At 34.6% G+C, this 13,748-nt stretch overlaps 1 protein-coding gene across 1 annotated transcript in view; it reads left to right on the forward strand.

Moving 5' to 3' along the window:
• LOC133187973 (A disintegrin and metalloproteinase with thrombospondin motifs 9-like) overlaps positions 1-13,748 on the forward strand; it is a 91,611-nt gene that overhangs the window by 62,862 nt on the left and 15,001 nt on the right. Inside the window, 8 exon segments of the mRNA XM_061323365.1 lie at positions 677-881; positions 1,633-1,797; positions 1,895-2,059; positions 5,031-5,330; positions 6,704-6,871; positions 8,569-8,790; positions 9,011-9,169; positions 9,388-9,567. Coding sequence (XP_061179349.1) covers positions 677-881; positions 1,633-1,797; positions 1,895-2,059; positions 5,031-5,330; positions 6,704-6,871; positions 8,569-8,790; positions 9,011-9,169; positions 9,388-9,567 — 1,564 coding nt within the window.

Consider the following 13,748-nt stretch of genomic DNA (forward strand, 5'->3'; position numbering starts at 1 on the left):
TAAGCCCTATCTAGACCAAACTTGCATGAATGATGCGTTTAGGGATGGACACTGCCACACTTGATTTGGATGCTGGATCTGACCTAGATTTTCCAGATGAGTGACCAGGTTAAAGTTTTTGGAGCAGGCCCATTCCCAAGTAACTATAAGCCCTACCTGGACCAAACTTGCATGGATGATGCATCTAAGGATGTACACTAACAAACCTGCTTCGGATGCTGGATCAGACCTAGATTTTCCACATGAGTGAATTTTAGCAATAATTTAACTAAATTAGCATGGATGCTGTATCTAGGGATGAACACTTCCAAACTTTCTTTGGATTCTGAATCTACTTACATTTTCTAGATGAGTGACCAGGATAATTTTTTTTTGGATTAGCTATATAAAATTATGGCCTGTTATGATTAAACTTGCATAGATGGTGCATTCAAGGATGAAACTTCCAGACTTGCCTTGGATGTTGGAACTGACCAAAATTTTCTTGATTAGTAAACAGTTTTTTGAGCAGGTCTATTTCCAAGTAACTATAAGTCCTACTTAAATCAAACTTGCATGGATATTGATCTTGGGATGTACCCTAACTAGAAAAAAAATATGATGTGAAATTTGCCTTACTTATAGATAACATTCGTCGAGGTGAGCTTCGTAATCTTTGATTACCTATGTTTTTAAGGTGGGAGGCTGAAAGACATGAATGTTCAGCTAGATGTGGAGAAGGGGTGTCTAAACAGACTGTAAGGTGTATAAAGAAGACCAACTGGAGGGAAGAAACTGTCTCTGAAGATCAGTGCAAGGGGTCAGGGCACCGCCCTGGGGACCTTGTTATGTGTACAGGGGAGTGTAATCCCACACAGTGGCAGTACACAGAGTGGTCCAGGGTAAGATTATGAGGTCAGGTATTGTTATCTGTTCTATTGTCATCCAAAAACTTTTGAACATTCTCAGCCTTTTCTGCGATGGTTGAGTTTATTTCATCCAATTTTGATATGTGGTGTCTATTTGGTTAAAGGGAAGTAAGTGATATGAAATACCATAGTAAAAAAAACCATAATTGGGTTCTACGTACAATGTAGGCACAAACGTAGGGCTTAGTTAATAATTATAAAAAATGCATTTTATCTGTAAAAATTTTCCTTATTACTCAGCAATAAACATAATATCCCCCACTATATTGTAAAATTCATGTCAAATGGGTCCAGAGTTCTAGTTTTAGGTCGGATTGAGTTTCTCAAAGCCTCAGAAACTTGTGAGTCTTAGGTTGCCGTCAAAGCTCATTGGCCTCTTGTTAAAAAAAGGATTTTAAACTCTAAGGTTATCTGTAGCACTGACAGTTACAGTAGAGACTTATCAGGAAACATGCTTCTTTTCCTGTGAACATTTATTAACAATTATTGATATGCTTAATAAACACTTCCTCTACCCAGTGGCTTTTAATCAAAATTACTTCATTACTATGTTGGAAGATATTTTTGAAGTGTTGAAGTACCCTTATAATTTACCATTGAACAGCATGGCAGATGTTTCTGAGACAAAGTATTGATTTTGGCAGTATGTAAACAGAATAAAGTTTCACACTCAGATTTTTATTGTCGAAATAAAATTTTAGTCATACTTGTTTCACTTTCACAGTGCACTAAAACCTGCGGAGGAGGATTCCAGGAGAGGGTAGGGAGGTGTATGGATTATCGTCAGAATGAGCTTCCAGACACCGAGTGTGATGACACAGGGAAGGTGATGATCCAGAAATGTAATGAACACCCCTGTCCGGAGTGGCACGCCAGTGTCTGGAATGGGGTAAGGAAGACATGGGGGTCCTAGAACTTTGTCAAAATTTGGTCAATTTTGTGCCAGTCTCGCCTTTGCAAAGTTCGATTTTTTTTTTCTCTTTCAGTGTTCCCATACATGTGGAGCAGGAATCCGACACAGGAAGATCTTCTGTTACCAAGGAAAAACTAAAGTCCCCGAGAAGGAATGTGACAGAGACAGTCGGCCCTCAAACATGGAAGTCTGCAATCAGGGACCCTGTCCTATTTGGCACACATCAGGCTGGGAGAGGGTATGTACATCAGTGTGTATATATTAGAAACAATTTGTCATCAGGATAAAGGAAGTGGCTTACTGAAACTCTGATGTAACTATTTGTTGATAAAAGAATTGTTGTTTGGTTTTCCTTACTATGGAATAAAGTTATTTTGTCCAGAAAATACACTGAATTCTTGTACTTGACAGTCATTGTGTATAAAGAATCTGGTTTAAAGCTGTAGGTAACAAAGGGTTTATTCTGAAGTTTCTTATTCTGAAATTGGAGCTTGATATAAGCTGCAGTATATGATACTGGAATGATTATGCCCTGATAGTATCTTTCACTTTTTTTCATCTGTGAAAGAAAGTTTATTTCTGTAGATAATTCAAACCAATAAAGAGATAAACATTGATATATGGAATGATAAAAGAAAATATGATTTCCTAATCAGTATTCCACATTTATTTACCATAATAAATGTATATGTTTGCAGATATGCATGGAGACCAAGAAGAAAATGATTCATTTTAATTTAATAAAGCAATAATGATATAGAGATATCATCATTATTGACGTATCTACATGTATATTACTGTACACTGCTGTGCAGCCGTGTATATACAGTAAGGTAGAATCATTGGCCTTAGATCCAGACAGTCATGTAACTGACCATTCTCTTTGAGAGCTTCTTGTAAACTGATTGATGAAATGCTAAGATTATTGTCAAGATCCTGTAGATCAGTAGCTTGATTAGGTTCATCTGGGTTATCTGCCCTTGAGTGGCCATGGTGTGATGGATTATCTACCCCTGATCTCTCAGATAATCTGTCATGTATTAGATTAGACAGATAAATTCTCCATGCTGGCTCCAGATAATCCATAAGCCGCTGTTCTATGTTCTGTTTGATGATCTACCACCAAGTTAAAGATGTGAGTGTTGCATCTAATTAGGATTAAGGTTCAGATAGGAACCTGAATTTAACCTCTCCATTCTATCATTGAGAGTTTATTGATGGGGAGAGATGAGAGAAGTGACATGCAATAAAGTATTCCCCCATTATAAAGCTAGTTTTTTCTGCTCATAATTTTATTGAGAAGATGTAGCTGTTCTTCTTGGTCTATAACTTTGAATTGAAATATGTCTCATGATTGTACATTTATTATTGCATTGTATTCCTATATATTCTCGTAGAAATGTAGCAGTAAGAAAACAAATTTGAAAATTTTCAAAGAAACGGCTTTTTTTTTTTTTTGATGTTCAAGACTTCTGATGAATTAAATATATTTAAAATGTACTGAAAGTTGGGAAATGCATACTTTAATTAGAGAGTTTTAAACAATTGAAAATTACTAGGAAATCCACAATGAACAAACTTCAATCTTTGGTCTCCTTTAGTTTTATTAGAAAGTAGTAAAGCTGGAGTAATTTTGATTAAATGAAAATGCATTTAACCTGACAAGAGTACTTTAATTTTAATCTCCTTGTAAACAACAAAGCCTGGAGACTTGATTAGAGTTAATCTCACTGTCAAGTCCATGCCATTATTGTGGGTGTCGGACTGTTTTGAGTATAGGGTTGAAAAGGCCAGGGGCAGGTCAAAAAAGTCATCAGGACATATTTTTACTCAAGTCAAATATAAGTTGTGGTGATTTTTCAGCAAACTAGGAGAGGGAGGGGCGGATGGAGGGGTATGAGTGAGAATTGATGTGACATGATAAGAAGAAGAGACACAGTGATAGGACTTTTATAGACAAGCAAGGTCAGGGGAGGTGGTAGAGAAGAACTTGAATGGAATTTAATAACTTTGATGTTTCTATCTGAATTCGCTTCATTGAGATTTGTGGGCTGATAATAGACTGTCCCCCATTCATAAAGTGTCTCTACATCATTAGGGTAACAGCTAGGGGTTACAGTTGAGGGGTTTTATGTGGGTAACAGAACAGTCTATCAATTACCATAGCAGTAGAGCAGGGGACTAGATTTTACTTCAGACTGTCATAATTATTTTTCCACATTTTGTCTCTTTAAAGGTGTCCTTGTCTCCTTTATCAGTCTTAGACATAGAGCAGTTAATATGTAAGAAAAAAATGGATATAAAATTTGTTACTTGACATATTTACTATCATGAAAAATTAATTTGAAGAATATGAAAGTTGTGAATATCAAGTTTTAATAAGTGATTTAATTCAGAATGTAAAAAAAAAAAATTTCTGGGACGTTTTGTTACATGTACTCAATATTGCAATACTTATTAATTTTTTTCTTAAAAATACAAACAAACCTTAAACAGCATCACCAGTTCAGAAGTTTTCATTTCTATCTAAGGTAACTTGACACAATTGAAACTGTCACAGTTGACTGATACTTCCAGTCCATATAGTATATATGTCAATGTCAGATATGTCCTCTCAGTCCTACTCATGAAACTTTTCAAAGACATCAGTCTTAACAGTTTGTCGACTTTGCATAATAACAGTACATTGTACTTGCCAGAGGAATTTTTTTATTATTCCGAACAAATTAAATCTTTATTATTTCTTTCTTGATTTTGTGTACAATGAGGAATCATTGCTTTTTACTTGGTCTGAGGCCAGTCATTTGTTTTTCACACAACACTTTTCTTTAATAAACTTAAAGCATTTATTTCTTTGAAGAGCAATGATGAGATCAAAGAGTAGCTTAAAGATGTAGTAGAAAACTATAGTGTAAAGACAATCGCTTGCAAGCACTTTACTGATAGAGTCAGAGACGAGTCAGATTAATTCAAATTGAGATAATCTTCAAATATTTTTTTTTTTAAACAAATGATCTCTTCTTGAGAGTGCTGACTAGTATTTTTTACTCACCTTCACCAAAATGGTATAGCCTTGGGCTCTATATGATGAATTCTGTAGAAGACTGCATCTTTAATTGGGAAATTCTAATGAAATAACAGATAAGAAAAATAGAAATTGAATATTTATCTTCTGATATGTATTAATTGTGATCCTTTCTTTCTGTCAGTGCTCTGTAAGCTGTGGACATGGAGTTTCGGTCAGAAATGTCCAGTGTCGAAGCAAGGAGGGCCAAATCCTACGGGGTGGGGTTTGTGACCCCTCCAGTCGACCTTATGACACAAGGAAGTGTTACATGGGACCATGCCCCCTAAAACCCCGCCTGAAAATGGTAAAGAAGACAAAGTCCCCCAAAATGATGGACATAATGACCACTACTTCTACTACCCCTCCTCCTACAACTACTACAGAAAGAAAGACAACAACAACACAGCAACCAGTCAAGTGGAGAACCAGTGATTGGTCTCAGGTGAGCTAGGTTTCAAATTGACCTGATTGCTCTTAAACAGTGTTGGAGTGTTCTTGAGTTTAAAACAAAAAAAATTGGCACATGGCTGGGTGCTGGTGATCTGTCTAAGCCACAGAATTAAGATTTTGTCGATAAATTGAACAGTTCTCAAACTTGTAAATTGGCATTGGTTTTTGGAGGTTCAAAGGAAACTTGAGAGATGTAGACAACAGTGAAAGGTTATTTAACACATTTTAATCCTTAAAACTGTCAGCTGATTTCATTTCTTCAAATTAAGTTGGCAGCCATGCAAAGCACCTTTATGACCTTGATGAAGATGTGATTTTTTTGAGGGGAGGCTACAAGTCAATATAAAGTGTCTGCTGTTGTTCAAGATATGTCAGGTCATTACACTAATCCAGCATAGATTATCTGTTTTCTGTCTGAGGTTTTTTGTCTTAATTCCCTCCGCCTTGTTTTTATCAAGGCAAGGTTTCAGTTCATAATATTCCCCTAATAGCCAGAATTGATACTGAACAGATTGCAGTATTATATGTAATGGATGCAGAAAAAGTCTATTCAGGAATACATGTATTAAAAATAGTTGGATAGTCGTTAATTGATTTTAAATGTTGAAGCTTTTTCTGAACTTCAAAGGCCCTCTTTAATTCAAAACTGCATATCTAACAAGTAATGTGATTAAATCTCCGGTGGCTAATGAATTCTATTTTAACCTCAAGGACTTTTTTGATTAAAGATTAAAATAGAACATTGATGCACACATGCATGTGTGATTCAAGCCAAAAAAGAAAAAGGAAGCCATGCAGACCGACACAAAAAGTTGTCACATTTTGAAAATGGTATAAGGAATCAGACAAGATGCTCATTAAAATACAGCATCTCACATGTTAATTGGAATTTAACAAGGCAAGGAGAAACATGATCTAGTGCCTCAGACAAGCTTATCCCTGGAAAAAATCTTGCCAGCTTGTAAAGATTGTATCAAGATAACATATGAGAAGCGATATTAATTACCCAAGGTCCACATGTTTAACAGCAGAGGGGATCTGTGTGGTCTGATTGACTGAAGTTATTGAGGGTCAGTCGAGGTCAGAGAGCAAATCAACCCTGCAATGTTATATCTCAATCTATTGAGGCATTTTTACTGTTTTATCAGAAGGTGGAAAGGAAATTTCCTTATGCATATGAGATATCTTAAATATCAAAAAATGTAAATTATAATAGAGAGTTTGAAAGGAGGGACTAACTGCTTAAATTTAATTCGTAAAATAACTTTTAATTTTTGTTCAATTTATCAAATTAATTTTATTATTTGTGGAATTCTTCAACTTAGTTTTTAATTTTTGTTGTTATATGTGTTTACGTCTTTCCAGTGTTCTGTGACCTGCGGGGAGGGCAGGAGGAACCGCTTTGTGAGATGTGAGGATGCTCAAGGCTATGTGAGGAGCCCGTCCCTCTGTGGTCAACTGGACCGACCCATCAGCTCAAAGGCCTGTTCAGAGCGACCTTGTGGATACTGGAGGTCAGGCCACTGGGGACAGGTAAATATAGACCATTTCCCTTCAACTAGAGTAGTACTGCCTAGAATCATGCACCCTGGTAATAGTTAAGTCTTAATCAGAGATAATATATTTACAGGAGACTTCTGATTAGATTGACAACATCTCATTCTCTTAACTCCTAATTTCCTCATGAGATAAATCAGATGGTGATTAAATTGCTTAAAATTTTATATTACAGTAGAAAATGTCACCTCCAGTATTTGATGTAATATTCTGCTTTATTGGCCATCGTAGATTTTTATTATTGGGTGATATATTCATAGTCCTCAAATGCTTCCAAAATGTAGAAAAATAGTCAAACATTAGAAAGTAAAATATGGTAGACCTGCGTAAGATATTTCAAACCTTCCTGCTATATGTAAGTTAAAAAAAAAGTTCTTTACACATTCCTCAGTAGAGGGAACTTTTAAGTGAAGAGTTGAAGGATATTCTGTAACTATAGGATGTGACATTGTATGCAATAAGAATTGACAGACCCACAGCAGTGAGCATTGCTATCTGTTTTCTGATCTCCACTGCTGCAAAACTACACCTCAAACATTGACAGCAAAGCTGATTTTAATGCTGATGAGTCTGTTAACATAGATATAAACTGGCTTGATGTGACAGTATATCCTGTCAAATCCACCATCTTCAGTATCCGTTCAGCACAATAATGAGATAACTCATTGGTGATTTATGAAGGGGGGTAGCTGTTAATTGAAATGATTTGTGATGGAAACGGAAGAGAGCAGAGAAAATTTAAAGATTGATAATTGTTGTCATTCATAATTTTGCCATGCATTTTAAATTGATATAGGAAAAAATGGTTTTACTGTGTTAGAAAAAAAACTGCACCAAATGGAATATCCGACCATTACTTACAGGGGAGATAATTCTAGGGTGATTTATGTATTTCTGTAGCTCTTTAAAGGAAAAATTGAGAACTGTTGTCATTTACCATGGAAAAAAAAGGATATACAATGTAAGAAATAATTAAAATTTTTGGTGATTACTTATAGAATAGACAATTCAGTAGTGATTTATGTGGTGGGATAATATTCAGTTGAAATGAAGTTTATTGTTCTTTTAGGAAGCAATAGAGAGGCCAAAGAATTGTAAAAGATTGATAATTGTTGGCTTTCAAAAATGTGATTCACTTAGCAATGATGTAGAAAATATGGTTTACAGTTACTGTACAATTTAATATCCAGTGTCACTAAGTGAGTGGTTATTTATGAATGGGAAGTAGATGTTTATATATGAATTAAGTAAGAAGAATATTTATAAAATTGATAATTGCTGTCAATCAAAGGTTTGCCATGCACTAAAAAATGATGTTATGGGAAAAATGATTGTAGAATTTGATTAGAATTTAGAAACTTAAAAGGGTTACACAAGTTTGATGAACTGCACTGCAAATACGATTAATTATAGCATTCTAGATTCTAGATTCATAAGTTCTGGAAGCCCGAGGAGCATTAGATTTTTTTCATTTTGAAAAACCAGAGACAGTATCATTAAAAACTTGTACATGTATTATCCTAATATTGTAAACATGCCCATATTTTTTTTTAGCAAAAGTTGCTATATTGGTTGACTAATGTACTGTAATTTTGATACAGTTCAGCTGTACTTGAATATCACCAAATGTTCAATGAGGAAACCATGTTTTATAAAGCTTCCTTCACTTACAGTGCAGTGTGTCTTGTGGGGAGGGAAAGAGGGTGCGTCAAGTCATCTGTTTTAACTACAACCACCAGCGAACATCAGACCACCAGTGTAATGCTGCGATCAGACCAGAAACCGCTCGCAAATGTCAGATGGGGGACTGCCCTGGGGACACTGTGTCAGAAGCACCCAATATAAGTACGACCTCCCCACTGTCTGTTGACTGGAGAACAGGTCCTTGGACCAAAGTAAGGAAATGAGAATAGCATTCTTAAGATTTCATCTTGAAGCTTTGCCTTTAGATTTAATCAATCACTTTCAAAATATGAAAATTAAAATTTTAATTCCAAAGCAGAAAAATAAGCCATAATTAGAATGATATGTCTTGGAGATAAGGATGAGCCAGCAACAACTAAAGCTTTTTGCAGTTTTTCATATGAAACAATATAAAGATACTTTCCATTTAAGTGTTCAGTTACCTGTGATTCTGGCTGGCAGAGAAGATTGGTGGTTTGTCTGTCTAACAATGAACACAGTGAAAAATGTGACGTCGACCGCAAACCAGAGGAGACTCGAGTCTGTAACATGCCTCAGTGTCCATCATGGAAAACCGGGCTTTGGTCTCAGGTATGTTGTGACTTGTTTGTAATTATAGAAGAAAAGTAACCATAACTTTGTTATTTCAATATTCTACCCTTTCTGTGCTTCTTTAGATTTTTTAAATGTGTTTAGTTTGCAAGAAATTTGATACTTGTATTTTCGTTTTTTTTAATAGAACATTTACACAACCCATACTCTTAAATATTAACTTTTGGCCGTGGTAAATACATAATTACTTATTGCAGTGCTCTGTGAGCTGTGGTGGAGATGGAATACAAAGTCGTAGGGTGACCTGTGAAGTGAGCAACAATCACATCCTACAAGACACCATGTGTAACAGCACACAGCGTCCAATTGTCAGACAGGCCTGCAACAGTGGCCCATGCCAGACTAAGCGCCGCTGGAAAGTGGACCCTTGGCAATCGGTAAGACGCAATAGATGGTATGAAAGGTATTATAAGTTGTTACGAGATAGACAGTATCAAGAATGGTTACGTAATCAAAACCGGGTTCAGAATCGTAACCAGGCACGAAACCAACACCGAAGGCGTTACCAGCAATACAATCGTTACCAACAACGCAATCATAACCAGCGTTATAGAAGTAAAATTTGGTCAGATAGATATCGACAGCAACCTTGGTGGATGAGACGTTACTGATTTTATAAGAAAGTCTATTGTGCAGTCATCATTATTTTTTTGAGGGCCGAGAAAAAAAAAGTATTTTTATTTATGCCAGACTTCACACTGTCTTGAATTCAGATACCAAAGCTCTGCTACAGATGTGTCATTGGAATTCATTTTCTAAGATTTATAAAAGTTTTTGACATTTTTCAAAAGTACCTATCAATTCTTAATTGATGAAGGTGCAACTGTAAACTAAGGAATGATGATATTTGATGATAATAGAACACAACTTGAGAAAGAACTGGAATTTCAGTACAGACACCTATACTTTATAAAGAAGTATAAATGTCTCTTTACAATTCATTAATCCTACCCAGTAGAAACATTGGAATCTGAGTGCAGGCTGAAAGACTCTTTAATCAGGAAGCCTTTTGCTTGTATAAATGATGGTTTTGTAGCTATTACATCAGAATTAGAAATGTTCCAAGTACTGCATGCAATCTTATAGCTCCTTATGATTCCAAACGTGAAGATGATATCATGGTTTTGTGCAATCCTTCTGCGGTTGTTTTTCTGTTTTCATGTCATAGAGAACATAATTTTTATATTTTGATGTCTACCTCATGTTTTTTAGTTGTTTATTTTTCTATTGCTTTAATATTTATTATATATCAAGACTTCTTGGAAATTAATTTGGTGCAAAACATTTTTTTTCATGTTTCAACTGCATATTATGAAGTATGTAATATATACATCAAGGATTGTTAGAATTCTTCACACTGTGAGCAAAACAAATTAATCTAAAAGTGCGTAAATGAGTTAGTGGGGCAATGTTAATTAAAATTGTTGTTTGTGATGTAAAGAATCACAAATAATTCTGAAGAAAGTGACGCACAATCTGTAATGAGGTATTGAACAGCCTCCTATGATCTAGAACAGCAATAAACAACATTTTGAAGGACTTACATCAAGGTGATATTAACAATCACAGCCTGTCAGAATTAGGACTGTAATCTATCGCCCTCGATTACGCTCTTCTATTGCCCTTCATTACGTTCTTAACAATCCTCTTCATAATTGTTTCCAGCTTATTTTTTATTTCTTCAAAAAATCTTGAAGAATTTTTTTTTTCTCACTCTAGAATTTGTACGATATTTTGTATGAATGCCAACTGGGCCAAAGCGGTAGAGATTTTTATTGATGATTCTCCAAGTCTGGCTGGGTGGCTTGTTGCCATTAGAAAGTAAAACTGTTCATTGCGGTTTATGACCTTTAAATATCGGTCTAGTGATCCACCCAGACCAATCAGCATTACCTCCCCTTACAACATTTTATCAAATTTATCTGACATCTGTGATCTTTTTTATACATTGAGGTGCAATCCCAGCATATTGCACACTTCTTTTATGTAAAAACATCATGTCTGAATGATAAAAAGGTTATAACAGTGTATTAGCCTAGAGACTGGATAATTGGCTTCTATAATCATTTTTTCCCCATTGTATTAGAACAGTTTCAAAGAAAATACGTCATGTTTACTCGGTGCATCAGCAAAAAAAAGTGTTTCAAAATGCAAGAAATTTCTTAATTGATACTTTTTGTTTCTAGAACTTGAACAGAATTGCAAAAAAAGTTGATTCAATTAGGCTTGCTGAGCTTGTGCATTTTTCCTCGAAATTTCCACCTGTTAAAATCTGCTATGTGCAGGTTACTGTGGTAAGGAAAACCTTGACTTTGCTTCACATTTTTGAAATGATCAGACAATCGTGTTTATATAATCAGTGGGTGGTAAATTCAACAGCCTCAGCTGCTGCATAAATACCAAGCCAAACATGACGTTAGTGTCTCTGAAATACTTTTTCCCTTCTGCTCATTTCAAATTATTTTCAGGTTGTTTTTTAGTAATTAGGTTTTGAAATTTAAGTTACACAAATGGATGATGAAATTTAAAATATACTGAAAGAAAACTAGAACAAGAGGCCCATGGGCCAAAATAATCACCCGAGTCACTTTGGCCCTGATGTTCTTCATCAACAGTTAAGAAATCTTAAAAATCATAAAAATGTTGATATTCCATATTGTGAACCAAAATCTAGCCTTGAGGGAGCTATGATTAAATCAAACTTGAATCTTCACTAATTCTTAATTATCACCTGTTAAAAGAGGGTTTGGCCCTTCATTTGATCAAACTTGAATCCCCTTTACCCAAGGATGCTTTGTAGCAAGTGTTGTTGAATTGGGCCATAGGCTTTGGAGAAGAAGTTGAAAATGTGAAAAGTTTACAGAAGACACACGACAGACAGACAGACAGACAGCTAGACACATGGACACCAGACAGTCTTCAATCAGAAAAACTTGTGACACTTGAGCCTTTGGCTCAGGTGAGCTAATAAAAAGAAGCAGATCTATTCCTAAGGATGTAACATCATTTAATATTAGCATTTTTTACCATCATTAAATCTGACCAGATTTATACTGTTTTACTTTAAGCATGGAATAGATAATTGCCCTTTAAGGTTAAAAACAAATCCTGCTTGTGCAATTTTTTTTCTTGAGTATACAAGTGATTTCAAAGGTTTCATGTAATTTAATATATGTGTGTAAGTTCTCTGTGATCTCGAGAGTTCACTGTGTGAAAATCTTTGACATACATGGTGAATTTATGACAAAAGTAGAAGGATATTCTGTGTCACATCATTTAAAGCCCAATACCACCCCCCCCCCCCCTCCCGGGCATGCAGTGTATGGGAAATAGTGTGGTAGAGATTGAACAGATATTTTTCTGAGGCTCTTTGATGAGAAATCTTAGGTATTGGCAAAACCTAGGATTTTTCTTGAAATAGATTTATACAAGCTTTTAGGAGATATTATCTTCATCTGATAAAGAGCTCATTTTTCAGAAAAAAAATCATTCTGTATTCAGAGAAAAATATTGTAATGTTGGAATTTTGAAAGAAAAAGAGTATAACTGTACATGCATGTTAAACATTCTTATTTTAATGAATACTGTGTTTTTATAGAAAAAAAAAAGTTATTGAGTGTACTCTACTTTATTAAATAGTACTCAATCTCTACTTTAAATCACACTTGTACAGAATTTAGAATTCATTCTAATTTTTAAAAGATACCCCTTCTAGTACTTTTAGTTTCCAATATTTATTCAAGAAATTTTGACTTATTGTGTGTGTGTGTGTTGGGGGGGGTCCTTTAATTGTTATGAAATAAGACACACAGAAGGTTTCCACTTTTATCATAATGACCAGTATACTATAAATGTATTGATATTATACAAGTACTTAGATTTTTTGGTGTATTAATAGTCCATGTATTTATTTGCATTCAGAATTATACAGTGTCAAGTAGCAAAGCGATTTTGTAGGTAAAATTAAGTGAAATATTGACTGTATTTAATTTTGATTGTGATATTCAATACATTTTTGTTACAGCTTATTTTGATATTTTTCTTTGAAATTAATATTTTTAATAGAAATGGTGCTTATTTTCTCTTATAATTTTTGGTCTGTGATATATATATATATTTATATTATTCTATGTGTATTAATTTTTGTATGTGCCAAAAAAAAATTGGTTGTACATTTGTCATATTAAAGCTATTTTTGATACCAGTTGTCATGTTTCCATGGAAAACCACAAGTAGAAGGCCTAAATAAGAGTTTCTATCCATTCCTCTGCAAGTTACCCCCCTTCTGTTCCTTCCTACCTTTGTACCCTCTGTAGTGTAGAGAGACTAATTGCAGATCAAAAGTAAAGACATGTAATCTTATAAGAAATTAAAGTTTTACTTGTCAGATTGAGGGATTTGACACATCACACCAATTCTTTTTGCCTTTACTTTGTATAGCTTATTTAGTAAGCAAAATTTCTGAAAATTTGGACAAATATCATATAATTATCAACATCCAGCAGTTGATCATTGATTGATATTTTAGATTTTACTTGTTTGAATAGTTATTAATCTT

Source organism: Saccostrea echinata, unplaced genomic scaffold (assembly GCF_033153115.1).
Source record: "Saccostrea echinata isolate AGI-Se365-2 ecotype Australia unplaced genomic scaffold, CSIRO_AGI_Sech_v1 ptg000015l, whole genome shotgun sequence".
Lineage (NCBI taxonomy): Eukaryota > Metazoa > Mollusca > Bivalvia > Ostreida > Ostreidae > Saccostrea > Saccostrea echinata.